The sequence below is a fragment of the Mixophyes fleayi genome, chromosome 1, assembly GCF_038048845.1.
Source record: "Mixophyes fleayi isolate aMixFle1 chromosome 1, aMixFle1.hap1, whole genome shotgun sequence".
Lineage (NCBI taxonomy): Eukaryota > Metazoa > Chordata > Amphibia > Anura > Limnodynastidae > Mixophyes > Mixophyes fleayi.
This window is the reverse complement of record NC_134402.1, coordinates 211,642,503-211,654,639: the sequence shown is the minus strand read 5'-3', so window position 1 is coordinate 211,654,639 and position 12,137 is coordinate 211,642,503. Positions and strand designations below refer to the sequence as shown.

General features: G+C 44.9%; 1 protein-coding gene across 5 annotated transcripts in view; it reads left to right on the top strand.

The window, feature by feature from the left end:
- SIRT6 (sirtuin 6) overlaps positions 1-11,527 on the top strand; it is a 29,569-nt gene extending 18,042 nt beyond the window's left edge. For all 5 annotated transcript variants that reach the window (XM_075204862.1, XM_075204859.1, XM_075204858.1 and 2 more), the window contains one exon: positions 11,197-11,527. In XM_075204862.1, coding sequence (XP_075060963.1) covers positions 11,197-11,460 — 264 coding nt within the window. In that variant the 3' untranslated portion in view covers positions 11,461-11,527. The remainder of the gene's footprint in view (positions 1-11,196) is intronic.
- Positions 11,528-12,137: the final 610 nt, after the last annotated feature.

The following is a 12,137-nucleotide window of genomic DNA, read 5'->3' as shown; positions in this document are numbered from 1 at the left end:
AAAGCATCCTTTCAGCCCAATGATCCTCAAGACACTAAGCACTCCTGTTCGGGAAGACACTAATATTATTAATAATGGGTCTGTTGGCTCTCATACGTACGTTGCTCCTCTGGAAGCTGTCCTCTTGCCATATGAAATCGTGACAATAGCCTCTAGTGCTGTAGGGCTGTCGACCTTCAATGTCTATTTCCTGGTCTGTAGTCCAGCAGAACACAGACCATGGTCTGTTGTGGGAAAATCCCATATTGATTTAGTTAGACAACGCCAACACAGTGGCATAAAGCAGCCATCAGGGAGGCAGAAATCACTCCATTGACATAAAAAGACCAGGTATCTGCAAGCGTTGTTTGATAATACTATGACTTGCCAAGATTGTCATTGTAGGGATTAGCACAGCTAGTTTCAACGGTGTAGTCGGTGAGGTTTTTTTTTTTTTTTTAACTTCAATAGTATTTTTTATTTTCTTCCAAATTTAAGGGATACAGAAAAAAAATGATTGGGAGGGGAAAGGGAAGACCAGAAAAAAAAGGGGAAGGAGGGGTACATAGTAGGGTAAACACATTACATCGCATCGAAATTTACGGTACTTAATACAATAGACACTGTCAGGTCAGTAAGACAGTAAAACAGCAAAGGAAACCAGCAACAACTAGGTGGGCAAACTCCCAATGGTATAATCCCATCAGAAAACTATGTGGATTCTGGCAGGGGTTCATTCAAGGTGAACTGTAAAAGGGGTATCAACGAATCAGTATGAGCTCTGGTTGCCCCCTCTCCCTCTGTAGTATACACGTGCCAGGAAAACCACTTTATTAGGGGTGATGAAGGGGATGAAGAATATGGCATCCCCCACATCTGCATCTCAAAGCTAAACTGTACTTTAGCAATCACTTTGTTTAACGCAGGCAGGTCGGGGGCTTTCTAGTTTTGAGCCAACGCTGCTCTAGCAGCTATTAAAATGTGACAAAACACAGATCTAGCATGAAGAGGGAATTGTGATGGGAAATGCTGCAATAAAGCCGCTTCCGGGGTGGGATCTACTTTTTGAGAGGTGATCTTATTGGCAAACTCAAACACCTGTTCCCAAAATGGACGGAGGAGGGGGCAGCCCCAAAATATGTGCATAATATCCCCTATAGAGCCGCATTGTCTCTGTGAGGATACCACCATTAGCTGGGATGGCAGTTACCCTCTGTGGGATACAACTCACTCTGGTAGACCACATTATATGAGATAGCTGTTGTGGTGGGTATTAAGTGGATAATGAAAGAAATAATGGAATAAATGTAGAAAAATACAATATAGCAATAGAACAATATAGCAATGGTGGTATATAGTGACAATATGTTAAGTGGGCAACTGTGGCATAAGTTCTTGACAATTGCAATAGGGCGTCACTGGTAACTGCAAAATCTGATGTTGGCCAAGAATGGTTGTGTAGCGTCCGATTCTTCTGCTACCTCTGTGTGTCTATGTAGTTGCAATTACCTTTTTGTAATAGAGAGTGCGATTTGTAGCTGGTTCTGTGTTGAAGTCTGCGGGTGCCTGGATATGTAGTGTCCCGATTGGCGCCTATAGTTGCTTGAAGCGGGTAGTTGGTGTGGGAGGTGGGAATTCCTGAAGCGGCTACGAGTGAATGGAAGCGCTGTGTGCCTGTGGAGAGTGAGCGCTGTGTGTTCCGCGGCTTCCTCGGGTGTCTGTGTGCATCTGTGAACCGCAATTGCCACTCCTTCTTAAGCAAAATACTTACAGTTCAGTTGTCCACTCATCGGTTCTTATTTCGGTCTCAGCGTCCGGAGCTCCACTTGTAGTGAGGTGCGCACCTCTCAGCTGTCCGGGTAGCTACAATGTAGCTGAAGAACTGTTCCGTTCTGGTAAGTAGAGAAGTTTTAGGACTCCTTTTTGCAGTATTCGCTCCATAAGACGCACACACTTTTTTCCCCACTTTTTTGGGGGGAAAAAGTGCGTCTTATGGAGCGAAAAATACGGTAGTTCTTACCAAAATTTAGCCCCATTCTCAATCCAACGATTTAGGTTTAACTCTGGGATAAGTTTTGCTACAGTTACCAGTGAGATATTTGTAGTTGGGACCGTGGGAAGGAGGGCAGTTGCCGGACGCCAGGATTTAGGGACCCAGATCAAGTCTTCTAGTGGGAACCTCAAACACAATGCCCTTTCTAAATCAACCCATGGTTTCTGATTTGGGAGTAGAGACCAATCTCTTATTTGGGATAATAGACAAGCGTGATGATATTTATGTAAATCTGGTAACGCTAGACCACCGTGTTGCTTGGGTAAGCACATTCAAGAACCAGCTATACGAGGGGGTTTACCTTTCCATACATAGGTTATCATAATTGACTGCAGTTTATCAAACAATGGTTTCAGGATGCTAGCAAGTATGGTCCGGAATAAGTACATCATTTTCGGTAGCACCGACATCTTAAAGGTTGCCAACCTTCCCAGCCAGGAGATCTCGCAGCAGGCCCATGATTTGGTTAGTGTGAGTAGCTGCTGTATCAAAGCCGTATAGTTTAGATTGATTGTACTATCTAGGGATGGGGTAATCTTTATGCCTAAATACGGGAGGGCTACCGTTTTCCAGGAGTATTGAAAAGTTTTCTTAAGATGTTCTATCTTCAAAGGGGGGATATTTACTGGGAGGGCCTCAGATTTAGCTGAGTTAAATTTGTAATATGATGCTCGGCTATAGACATCGAGTATATTGTGAAGGGCCGGCAGCGAAGTCTCCGGGCTAGTCACAAATAATAATACATCGTCTGCAAACAAACACAGTTTGTGAATTGTTTTCTTGATGATGATACCCGGAAACAGTGAAGAGGATCTAATGGCTATCGCCAGGGGTTCCATTGCCAAAACAAAAATCAGCGGCTACAGCGGGCAGCCCTGTATAGTACCATTTGAGATTTTTAAGCCGTCTGACATGAAACCATTACAAAACACCCTAGCTGAAGGGTCAGAGTATAATGCAGAGATAGCTGACAGAAATTTACCATGAAATCCGAACCGGAGAAGGACCCTCTCTATATATCCCCAATGTAATCTATCGAAAGCCTTCTCAGCATCAAGAGAGAGAGCCACCACTTCTGTCTGGGAGCTCCTCACCCATTCCAGAATATCGAGCACCCTTCTGGTATTGTCTGAGGCTTGACGCCCCAACACAAATCCCACCTGGTCAGGGTGAGCGAGTCCCGGGAGAAGTCCATTTAGTCTATTCGCTATGAGTTTGGCATAAATTTTGATATCTGAGTTCAAGAGGGCTATTGGTCTTTAGTTGAGACACGAGGTAGGGTCCTTCCCCGGCTTAGGAATGGTAACCAATTGTGACTCCAGCATCTCGGGTGGGAATGATCCTTGAGATGTGCCTTCATTGAACAATTGTTCAAGTATTGGAAGGCGGTCTTCCTGGAATGTCACATAGAACCCGTTTATATACCCATCTGGCCCCGGGGCTTTATCTGAAGGGAGATTCTTATTAACTTCCTGGATTTCAGTTCGCGACCATGGGGCTGCCAGGGCTGTCCCCGTCTCTGAGTCTTTTGTCGGAATATTTAGGCTATGTAAAGACATAGAGGGATGTCTGACAGGCTAGGTTGATGAGTAGAGCCATCGTCCTTCAAGTTGTAGAGTTTTGAATAGTATTGTGCAAACATGTTGGCTATATCCCTGGGATTAGAGACTTTCTTACCTGACTCATCTATCAGATATTTAATTCTATTCTGCGCCTGTTGTCCCCTCGATTTCCGCGTTAGGAGCTTCCCTGCCCTGTTCCCCGCCACATAGTATTTTTGTCGAAGTCTAGTTAACGCTAATTGGGTCTTTGACAGTAGCCTTTTCTGAAGCTGGGCTCTAACTAGAGTGATTTCTTTCTTCAGGTTCTTAGAGGGGCATTCTGAGTGTCTAGTTTTACTAACTTCTCTTAGAGTTCTTTTTGCAAAAAGGCATTAGCCCTTTTTAACTGAGAGCCCGTCTGGATCGCTACCCCTCTCGCAACTGCTTTTAGTGCACACCAAAAGTTAAAGATGTTTATGTCAGAAGGGGCGTTAGTTTTGCAATATTGTTGAATTGCTTTTTTGATATCCAGTCTTGCTTCTAGTAGGGACAAAAGATATGGTGGCATACGCCACGGCCTGGGGAAAACAAAAGGGTTAGTGGCCTTACATGTCCACAGCACTGGAGCATGGTCTGACCAAGTTATCGGAAGGATCTCAACTAGTTTGGTAGCCTGTAGTGACCATTTGTCTGCAGTAATCAAGTCTATACGCGAATATGAATTATGAACATGTGAGAAATATGTAAAATCTCTGCCATTGGGGTCCGCAGTTCTCCACACATATAAGTCAAATTCCCCCAACAACTTGGTAAAGGCTAGTGAGGGGCCCGATAGACTCAAACCTACAGCGGAGACGAAGATTGAGAGGGTCTATCCAGTTTTGGATCTGCTACTATATTAAAATCTCCCATAACTCTCAGTTCTCCTTCTTTATATTTCTCTATTTCCTGAAAGACCCCCCTCAGAAAAGGAACCTGCCTAGAGTTAGGGGCGTACAGCGAGACTATGGTGACAAGTTTATTGTCTAGCGTACCTATCAAGATCAGATATCTACCTGCCTTGTCTGCTATAGTGGATTTATGAATGAATTCAAATCTATTACTGAATAAGATGGCCACGCCATTCCTATTATGAGGGCCATTAGCAGTGAAACATAGTGGGAAATGTCTATCTCTCAATACCGGGGGAGCCGCAGCTTTGAAATGCGTTTCTTGTAGGGCCACTACATCTGCTTTGAACTTATAGAATGATGAAAGTGCCAATCTTCGTTTATTAGGGGAGTTTAAACCTCTTGCATTTTGTGTCAAAAACTTTACCATTTGCAGTAAAAATATGGGCTATGTTCAATCTAATAAGTACCAGACCATGATCAGACTTGGTGCTGAAACAGCACGAAAGACCAATTATTTGTGTTAATATGTACCCTAGGAAAATAGGGGAGAAGAAATTTAAAGAAAACCGTAAACATGGGGAAAAAAACAACAAAATAACCCTAAATAGAGGGTTAGAGTATTTGCTGGAAGGGGAAGGGAAAAACACCAGCATCATGTAGATATGGGGGCGCCCTGGGACGCAAACAGGGACCACTCCACCCCCACCACCCTTCAGACCTGTTAAATACCAACATATAGTAATCTTAAACAGTTTAACTTTCTCTGACTAGCCAGAAAGACAATAAATCGTAAAACTAGTGTTACATTAACATCACCGCTTGGCATATGAAAGCCTAGAGACTCCAGTCTTTGCGTCGTCTACCTTCCCGCAACCTGTTGATCTTCTCGTGTTCCATCCAGGACCTACAGGGAGAAAGAAAACACACACACACTCACGAACAGTGGGAAGACTGTATAATGAAAAGTGTCCTCTTCTGTATCTTGGAGTAAGACTGCCACTCGTGTCTCCTCCTTCTCCCAACAAGATAAGGCCAAGGTGATGCATGAAGTACTGATACGGGTTGACAGGGCTCGGACCGGAGCCCACTGTCCAAGTGTAAGAGACTGAGAAACAGCAGAATCTCCAAACGACTTCCAATTACTTTGACCATTCTTGTCTAAGACGTAGGCTTGACGTAAGAGTCGGCTCAGGAACCGGAATATCCCAGGACTTCAGCAGAGCCAGTCCTTCGGCTGCTGAGGAAGCGACATGAGTAACATTATCTCACCGTATAATTAGCTTGACGGGGAAACCCCATTTATATGGAATGTCCCGATCTCTCAGAGCCTTGGTGATACCTTGAAATGATCTCCTCTTGGCTAAAGTAGCAAATGAAAAGTCCTGGAAGAACTGGAGGTCCTGTAAGTGCTCAGCATTATCCTCCATTCTAGCTGCTCCTAGGATCCGCTCTTTTATAGGGAAGAAATGAATCCTCATGAGTGTCCCTAGGTGCATTTTCTGGAGCTGATCATGGCTTAGGAAGCCTATGGATCCGATCTAACATCAGGTCATGTTCCGTTGCTTCAGGTAGAAGTTTGTGAAACAGCTCAGTGACGAATGAGAGCAACTCAGAAGGGGCTACTGTTTCTGGAATGCCTCTGATCCTGATATTGTTTCTCCTTGATCTGTCTTCCATGTCTGTAAATTTATCACGGTGTGAGTAGACTTCCTCTCGCAATTTTTCATGCTCAGTTATAAGGTTGTGTGAGGCCGCCAGCTCTTCCATTTTATCCTCAATATGGCTGGTGCGTCCGCCAAATGAATGACTTCTTGATGTAATTCTTTCATGGACGCTTTCATTTCGGACAAGATTTCGGTTTTAAACAGTGCCAACATATTCTGCATAGACTTAACCGTGAGGAGGCCTTCATGGTCCCCCTCTTCTGACTGGTTGCCGGCAGTGGGTTCTTTTCGTTTCTCCACTGCTTGTGTAGCTACAGCACCACTGGCCGGTCTATCTTTTTTGGCACAACCCGTGCTGGGAGAGATATTTTGGGGCTTGAAAAATTGAACCGGTGACTACAGAAGTAGTAGCCTTTACCTTTTTAGGAGCCATTACACCGGAAGCTGGACAAACGATGACTTGAAGTGAAAAACAGACAAAGGAGAAAAAGAAGAGGACTTTCTAGAGCATAGAATTGCCAAGCGCCAAATTGTTAGAGTATTCAACCGCTCTTAACTAACATTTCCACAGATTGTATAAGGACTGGGGGTGATGAGGGCACAGGGACCCTGCAGGATTATTCCATGGTTTACACTCGGCCAGACTAGTGCCTTCTTTAATCTATGGTCTCAGCTGTGTGTGGGGTGAGTTTTCAGAGAGCCTCAGCACTGTCACTGTTAATAAGCTGGAAGCAGGTTAACACAGACTATTTGGCTGCTAGGGTCTGATGGAACAGACAGCTCTGAGAACAGAATGTGGAGCCAATAAAGAACTGGGGCTAGGTAGATGCCCTCACAGGCAGGCTTCCTCTCACCTCCTCTACTATCAGTTTTTCTGTGGGGGCTTTTAAGGCTGAGGAATGGGTATGAGTCCCCTTACTTGGTATGTCAAACGGCTTCAACCTCGTCGGCCCGTCACAGTGTCTCGACTTCACAGTCCTCCCAGCAGGCACCACAGCTGTTAACCCACTGGAAGAGAAGGTGGTAATGGTGGCCGCCGGTGTGGTGTGGCGAGTCCTGTACAAGCCAGGGAAGGCGGGGGGACCTCCGACTAGATCGTCTGCCCACAGGCCCGCACAGATGGAAGGTAAGAAGCTTGACAAAGCGGGACCCGCTGACGGATCCGAGTACCTTATCTCGCCCCCCATTGTCACCCAGCCTGCGTCCCAGTCGGGTAGTTTGCGGTGTGCAGGAGAGAGTTCAAACCGGACCAAATCGGCAGCCCTTGATCTCCGATCTGTGCAGGAGGATAGCAGGATATGCCAGGCACGTTTCCACTCCACCTGGGCCACCAACCGACCCGCTGCACTCGTCCAACAAGCCCTCACAGGTGTTCTTAGGTTGTTGTGGAGTTATTCCCGGTTTAAGGCAGAATTGAAAAGCACTTTTCGCTGTTTTTATGAGGAGCTCTGGCTCAGCACGTCTTCTCCTGTTAGCTCCCAGGCCACGCCCCCGTCGGTGAGGTTTTTGTGGGTGGAGCAGCACAGAGCTTTGGCTGAGCAGTTGTCAGGTAGCCACATTGGCCCCCAAGCACATATCTCTACAAAAATGTCTGTGTTTATAGCTAAGGACACCCCTTTTGTGCAAAAGGGGCTATGTAAAACTCTGAATGTATCCATCTGAAGGGGACGGCTTTGGTACGCCCTCATGTTCCATAGAGAACATGTGAATTTTGATACTTGCATTAAATCCTTTTGTATTTATCAGTGGGGAGCTCTGAGCACACACCTAATTAAGCTCTAGGTCTCCTGTGGAGAAATGTTTACCAAAGTTGAGCTTTTTGTTTTTTTGATTTTTCTGTTTTTCACGGATTAAGTTGTGTGACTGGATCACTATTAAATAACTTTTTTGGTAAAAATGTATTTAAAGCTAATAGCACAGGGCACTTATTTTATGTATGGCAATGCCAGTCTTTTTGATATTGTGTATATTGTGATATAGGAAATTTGTTATTTCTGAGACCAGGCTAGAAACTGTTTTTTCTTTTCTTCTTACTATAGGAAATTCCTGTTTCTGATGCATATATCTGACACAATGAGCCTATGTTTACCAAGCCTTTGGTTTATTGTGGTTTAAGGAAGTGGCTTGTTGTGAGTCCTTCTGTTGATCTGTGGAAATGTGTATTCGGCCACTGTCTGAAATATTCATGCCAGTTAGACCTTTTGACTTGTTAGTGAGTCTCCTGTCTCTGAAATAAGATTCAGGAAATCACAGCAAGGTTTTTTTAAGAATTTCATAGCTAAGTGTAGATTTTGACCCCTCTTTGACTGACCCCACTTTGACTGACCCTAGTCACCCCAGCATAGACCCTCCTGCAGTGTATCCTGACTTAGACGATAGTGAGGGCCGCAGGGAAGAGTTCAGGGCAGCGCAGCTCACTGATCCCTCGCTGGAAGGCATGAGGCGCCAGGCTGGCGGCAGCTTTCCAGCGATGGAGGTAGGGAGTGTGACCTGGCGTAAAGGGTTGTACCGTGTAGCTAGGAAGGTAGATGGGGATAGACCAGTCTGGGAACAAGTTCAACTGGTGGTACCATGGGGCTTTTGTACGCAACTAATGGCAGTTGCTTATGAAATCATTATGGAGGGACATCAGGGCAGAGACTAAACACTGAAACGCCTGACCCAGAACTTTTTCTGGCCTGGACTGTCTGATGACGTCCTGGCCTACTGTAAGTCCTGTGATGTGTGTCAGCGTCTCGGGCGCCCCAGTGTTCGTGCTCCCCTCAGGTCCTTGTCAATAATTGGGGAACCTTTTCAGCAAGTGGCTGTGGATATAGTAGGTCCACGGCCTGTGCCCATGCCTGACACCTACCCCTTGCCCTGTATTAGCGCTTCTGTAGATGAGTTAGGCCGAGTGCAGGATTACCTAGAGGACATTTCCAATTTCAGTAAGATTTGGGAAGATAATCTAGAGCAAATAGGGCTGGTGTTAGGGAAGATGGTGTGGGCATGTTTGACTGTTAGGGCAGAGAATTGCCAGATGGGGATGTCAGATGTACAGTACCTGGGTGATCGTTTGGGGGGAGGAAGGGTTAGGTCAGAACCAGATAAGGTAGAGACCATCCGAGCCTGACCCCAGCAAACGACCCAGTTACATGTACTAACATTCTTAACGACTGCAGGGTACTACAGACGATCTGTCCCAGACTTTAGCACTGTAGCCAAGCCCCTGAGAGATCTCACTAAGCATATACTTCCCAAAGTAGTTGACTGGACACCCGCTTGTGAGCTGGCATTTCAGTCATTAAAGGAAGTTTGTGCTCCAGTACTGTTGGCGCCTAATTACGACAAGGACTTTATTGTGCAAACTGACGCGTCACAGTATGGACTGGGAGCAGTACTTAGCCAGGTGGGGCCCAATGGTCAAGAGCACCCTGTGGCTTATTTGAGCAGAAAACTGCTAAACTGGGAGGTGGGGTATGCCACAATTGAGAAGGAATGTTTGGCCATTGTTTGGGCAGTAGAAAAACTACAACCTTATTTGTATGGACGACTTTTTACTGTGGTGACTGAACATACTACTTTAAAGTGGCTACAATCCGCCTCAGGGGAAAATGGCCATTTGTTGCGCTGGAGCCTTGCACTTCAAATTTATGACTTTGGCATAATTCACAAGTAAGGAAAGGCTTGCAGCAATGCGGATGGACTGTCTCGGCAGGAAGAGCCTGATCCTCCTGATCACCTCAGGTAACCCTAGGAGACGGCACACCAGGAGCCAAATCGTTTGGACATGGCACCCTGGTTACCGCATGGACAAGGGGGGGGGGGGGGGGAATGTGACTGGATTACTATTAAATAACTTTTGGTAAAAATGTATTTAAAGCTAATTGCACGGGGCACTTATTTTATGTATGGCAATGCCAGTATTTTTGATATTGTGTATATTGTGATATAGGAAATTGTTATTTCTGAGACCTGGCTAGAAACTGGTTTTTCTTGTTTTCACCTTACTATAGGAAATGCCTATTTCTGATGCATATATCTGACACAATGAGCCTGAGTTTACCAAGCCTTTGGTGTATTGTGGTTTAAGGAAGTGGCTTGTTGTGAGTCCTTCTGTTGATCTGTGGAAATGTGTATTCGGCCACTGTCTGAAATATTCATGCCAGTTAGACCTTTTGACTTGCTAGTGAGTCTTCTGTCTCTGAAATAAGATTCAGGAAATCACAGCAGGGTTTTTTAAGAATTTCATAGCCAAGTGTAGATTTTGTTAGCCTTGAAATGCATGTAAATTTCTGTGTGTGTGAATAGAGTATATCCTGTTTCTAAAAATAGACTATTTCTGAACTGTATAAAAGAGGAGCTCTGTGAGCATGTTAGTGTTCTTCTGAATTGTCATCTGACCTGATCACACTGGAACCTTCCACCAGTGTGTGTGAACAAATAAACCATCTTGCTTGAAAGACCTGCTTGGAATCATCTTCAATATTGCTGTTTTCCTGTGATCTACAGATTAGACCCTAAAATCTAATCCGTTCTCCGGCTGTCTCTGCGGTTTGGACCCAAGTTATTCCAGTGCCAACGCTCTGCACTACCCAGCAGCCCTGGTTAGTGTGATAGGCCAGGGGGGATCCATTCACAGCAACCCGGATCCATAGTAAGAGGTCCAGAGTTACCAGCCAGGTACACCATCAAGGAGACACGCTAGCAGCGTCCATTACGCAGAAGATAACCGGTTCTGGGTGCCGGTATAGGAGCCCAGTGGTGGCAGCAACTTAAGCTCCTCCTACTGCGGCAAGAGGGCGCTTTTTAGATAACAAAAGGGAACGGTGGCAAGGGTAAGCCCAGCCGGTTCCCAGCAACAACAGACAGGGTGGCATAGGCGGTCCATCCTGTCACAAGTTGTTTCTCTGTTTTTGTTTCTTTCTGGTTCTGTCTTGAGGGAAGAACATTTAATTGTTAGAATTATTTAAAATGCCTTTGTCCTAAAGTAGGCCCTTGTCTCCATAGTCCAGTATTTCCCATGGATTCAAAGAAAGGTATTTAACGAAAGCATAAATAACCTGTTTTCTGTTCCTTTTGCCTAGGATCGATATGCTGACTTGCGTATTCATGGATATGTAGATGAGGTTATGAAACACCTCATGCAGCTGTTGGATCTCAAGATTCCTGTGTGGACTGGCCTTCCAACTAAATTAGAGCTAAGTGAGACTGTTATTAAATCTGAGACCCCTTCCTACTACAACGGAGGTTTGGATTCTTCACAGTATCAAAAGGAGAAGAGCGAATGTTCCATTGAGGAGAAGGCACACCTGCCAAAGCGAGCAAAAGTTGAGATCACTTATGTATGAATGTGTACCTCCACTTTCACTCAGAGGAAGACATTCCGTCTTGTTACAATAAAAACAATTAATGTTCCAGGTGTGTATACTGTGGGCAAAGTGCTTTGAAAGTAGAGTAACTTGACCAATCACAGGGATCATCGAATCCCATAAACTCTGTTGGTTCACCTCTTAATACAGGGAAGTAACTAGGGCTGTGCAAGAGGGGAGACTTCCCAGGACGCAGTGATGAGGGGGGTGTAGTTTATAAATATTTTAGGTTCATTTGGTTAAAATTGAGGGCAACAAGGGGGGCGGATTTCCTTCTCGCCAAGGCACTAATATTTAAAGTTACGGCTCTGCCTTAATACATGGTAAAACATGTGGAACAAAGGCCTAATCCACGAGTTTCTTGCTGGCCTTAAATTACCGATTTTTTTTACTTTTTTTTATTTCTTCCCCCCCCTTCCCACTCTAGATACAGATTGCCAAATGTATGAAGCTGCGATTTTGCAAACTCTACAGTTTTGATTTAAAAATTCCCAGATACAATACGCTGCTTTCTGTAGGCAAGATTGTATTAAAGTAATTTTATTGTTTCTCAATAAGCATTGTCTGCGCGATTGCTTGTGTTTCCAAAGCACAAAATGTAATTTATTTAGCAGATGCAAAATGTAGCAGTCCAATACATAATTATAATACAGTAC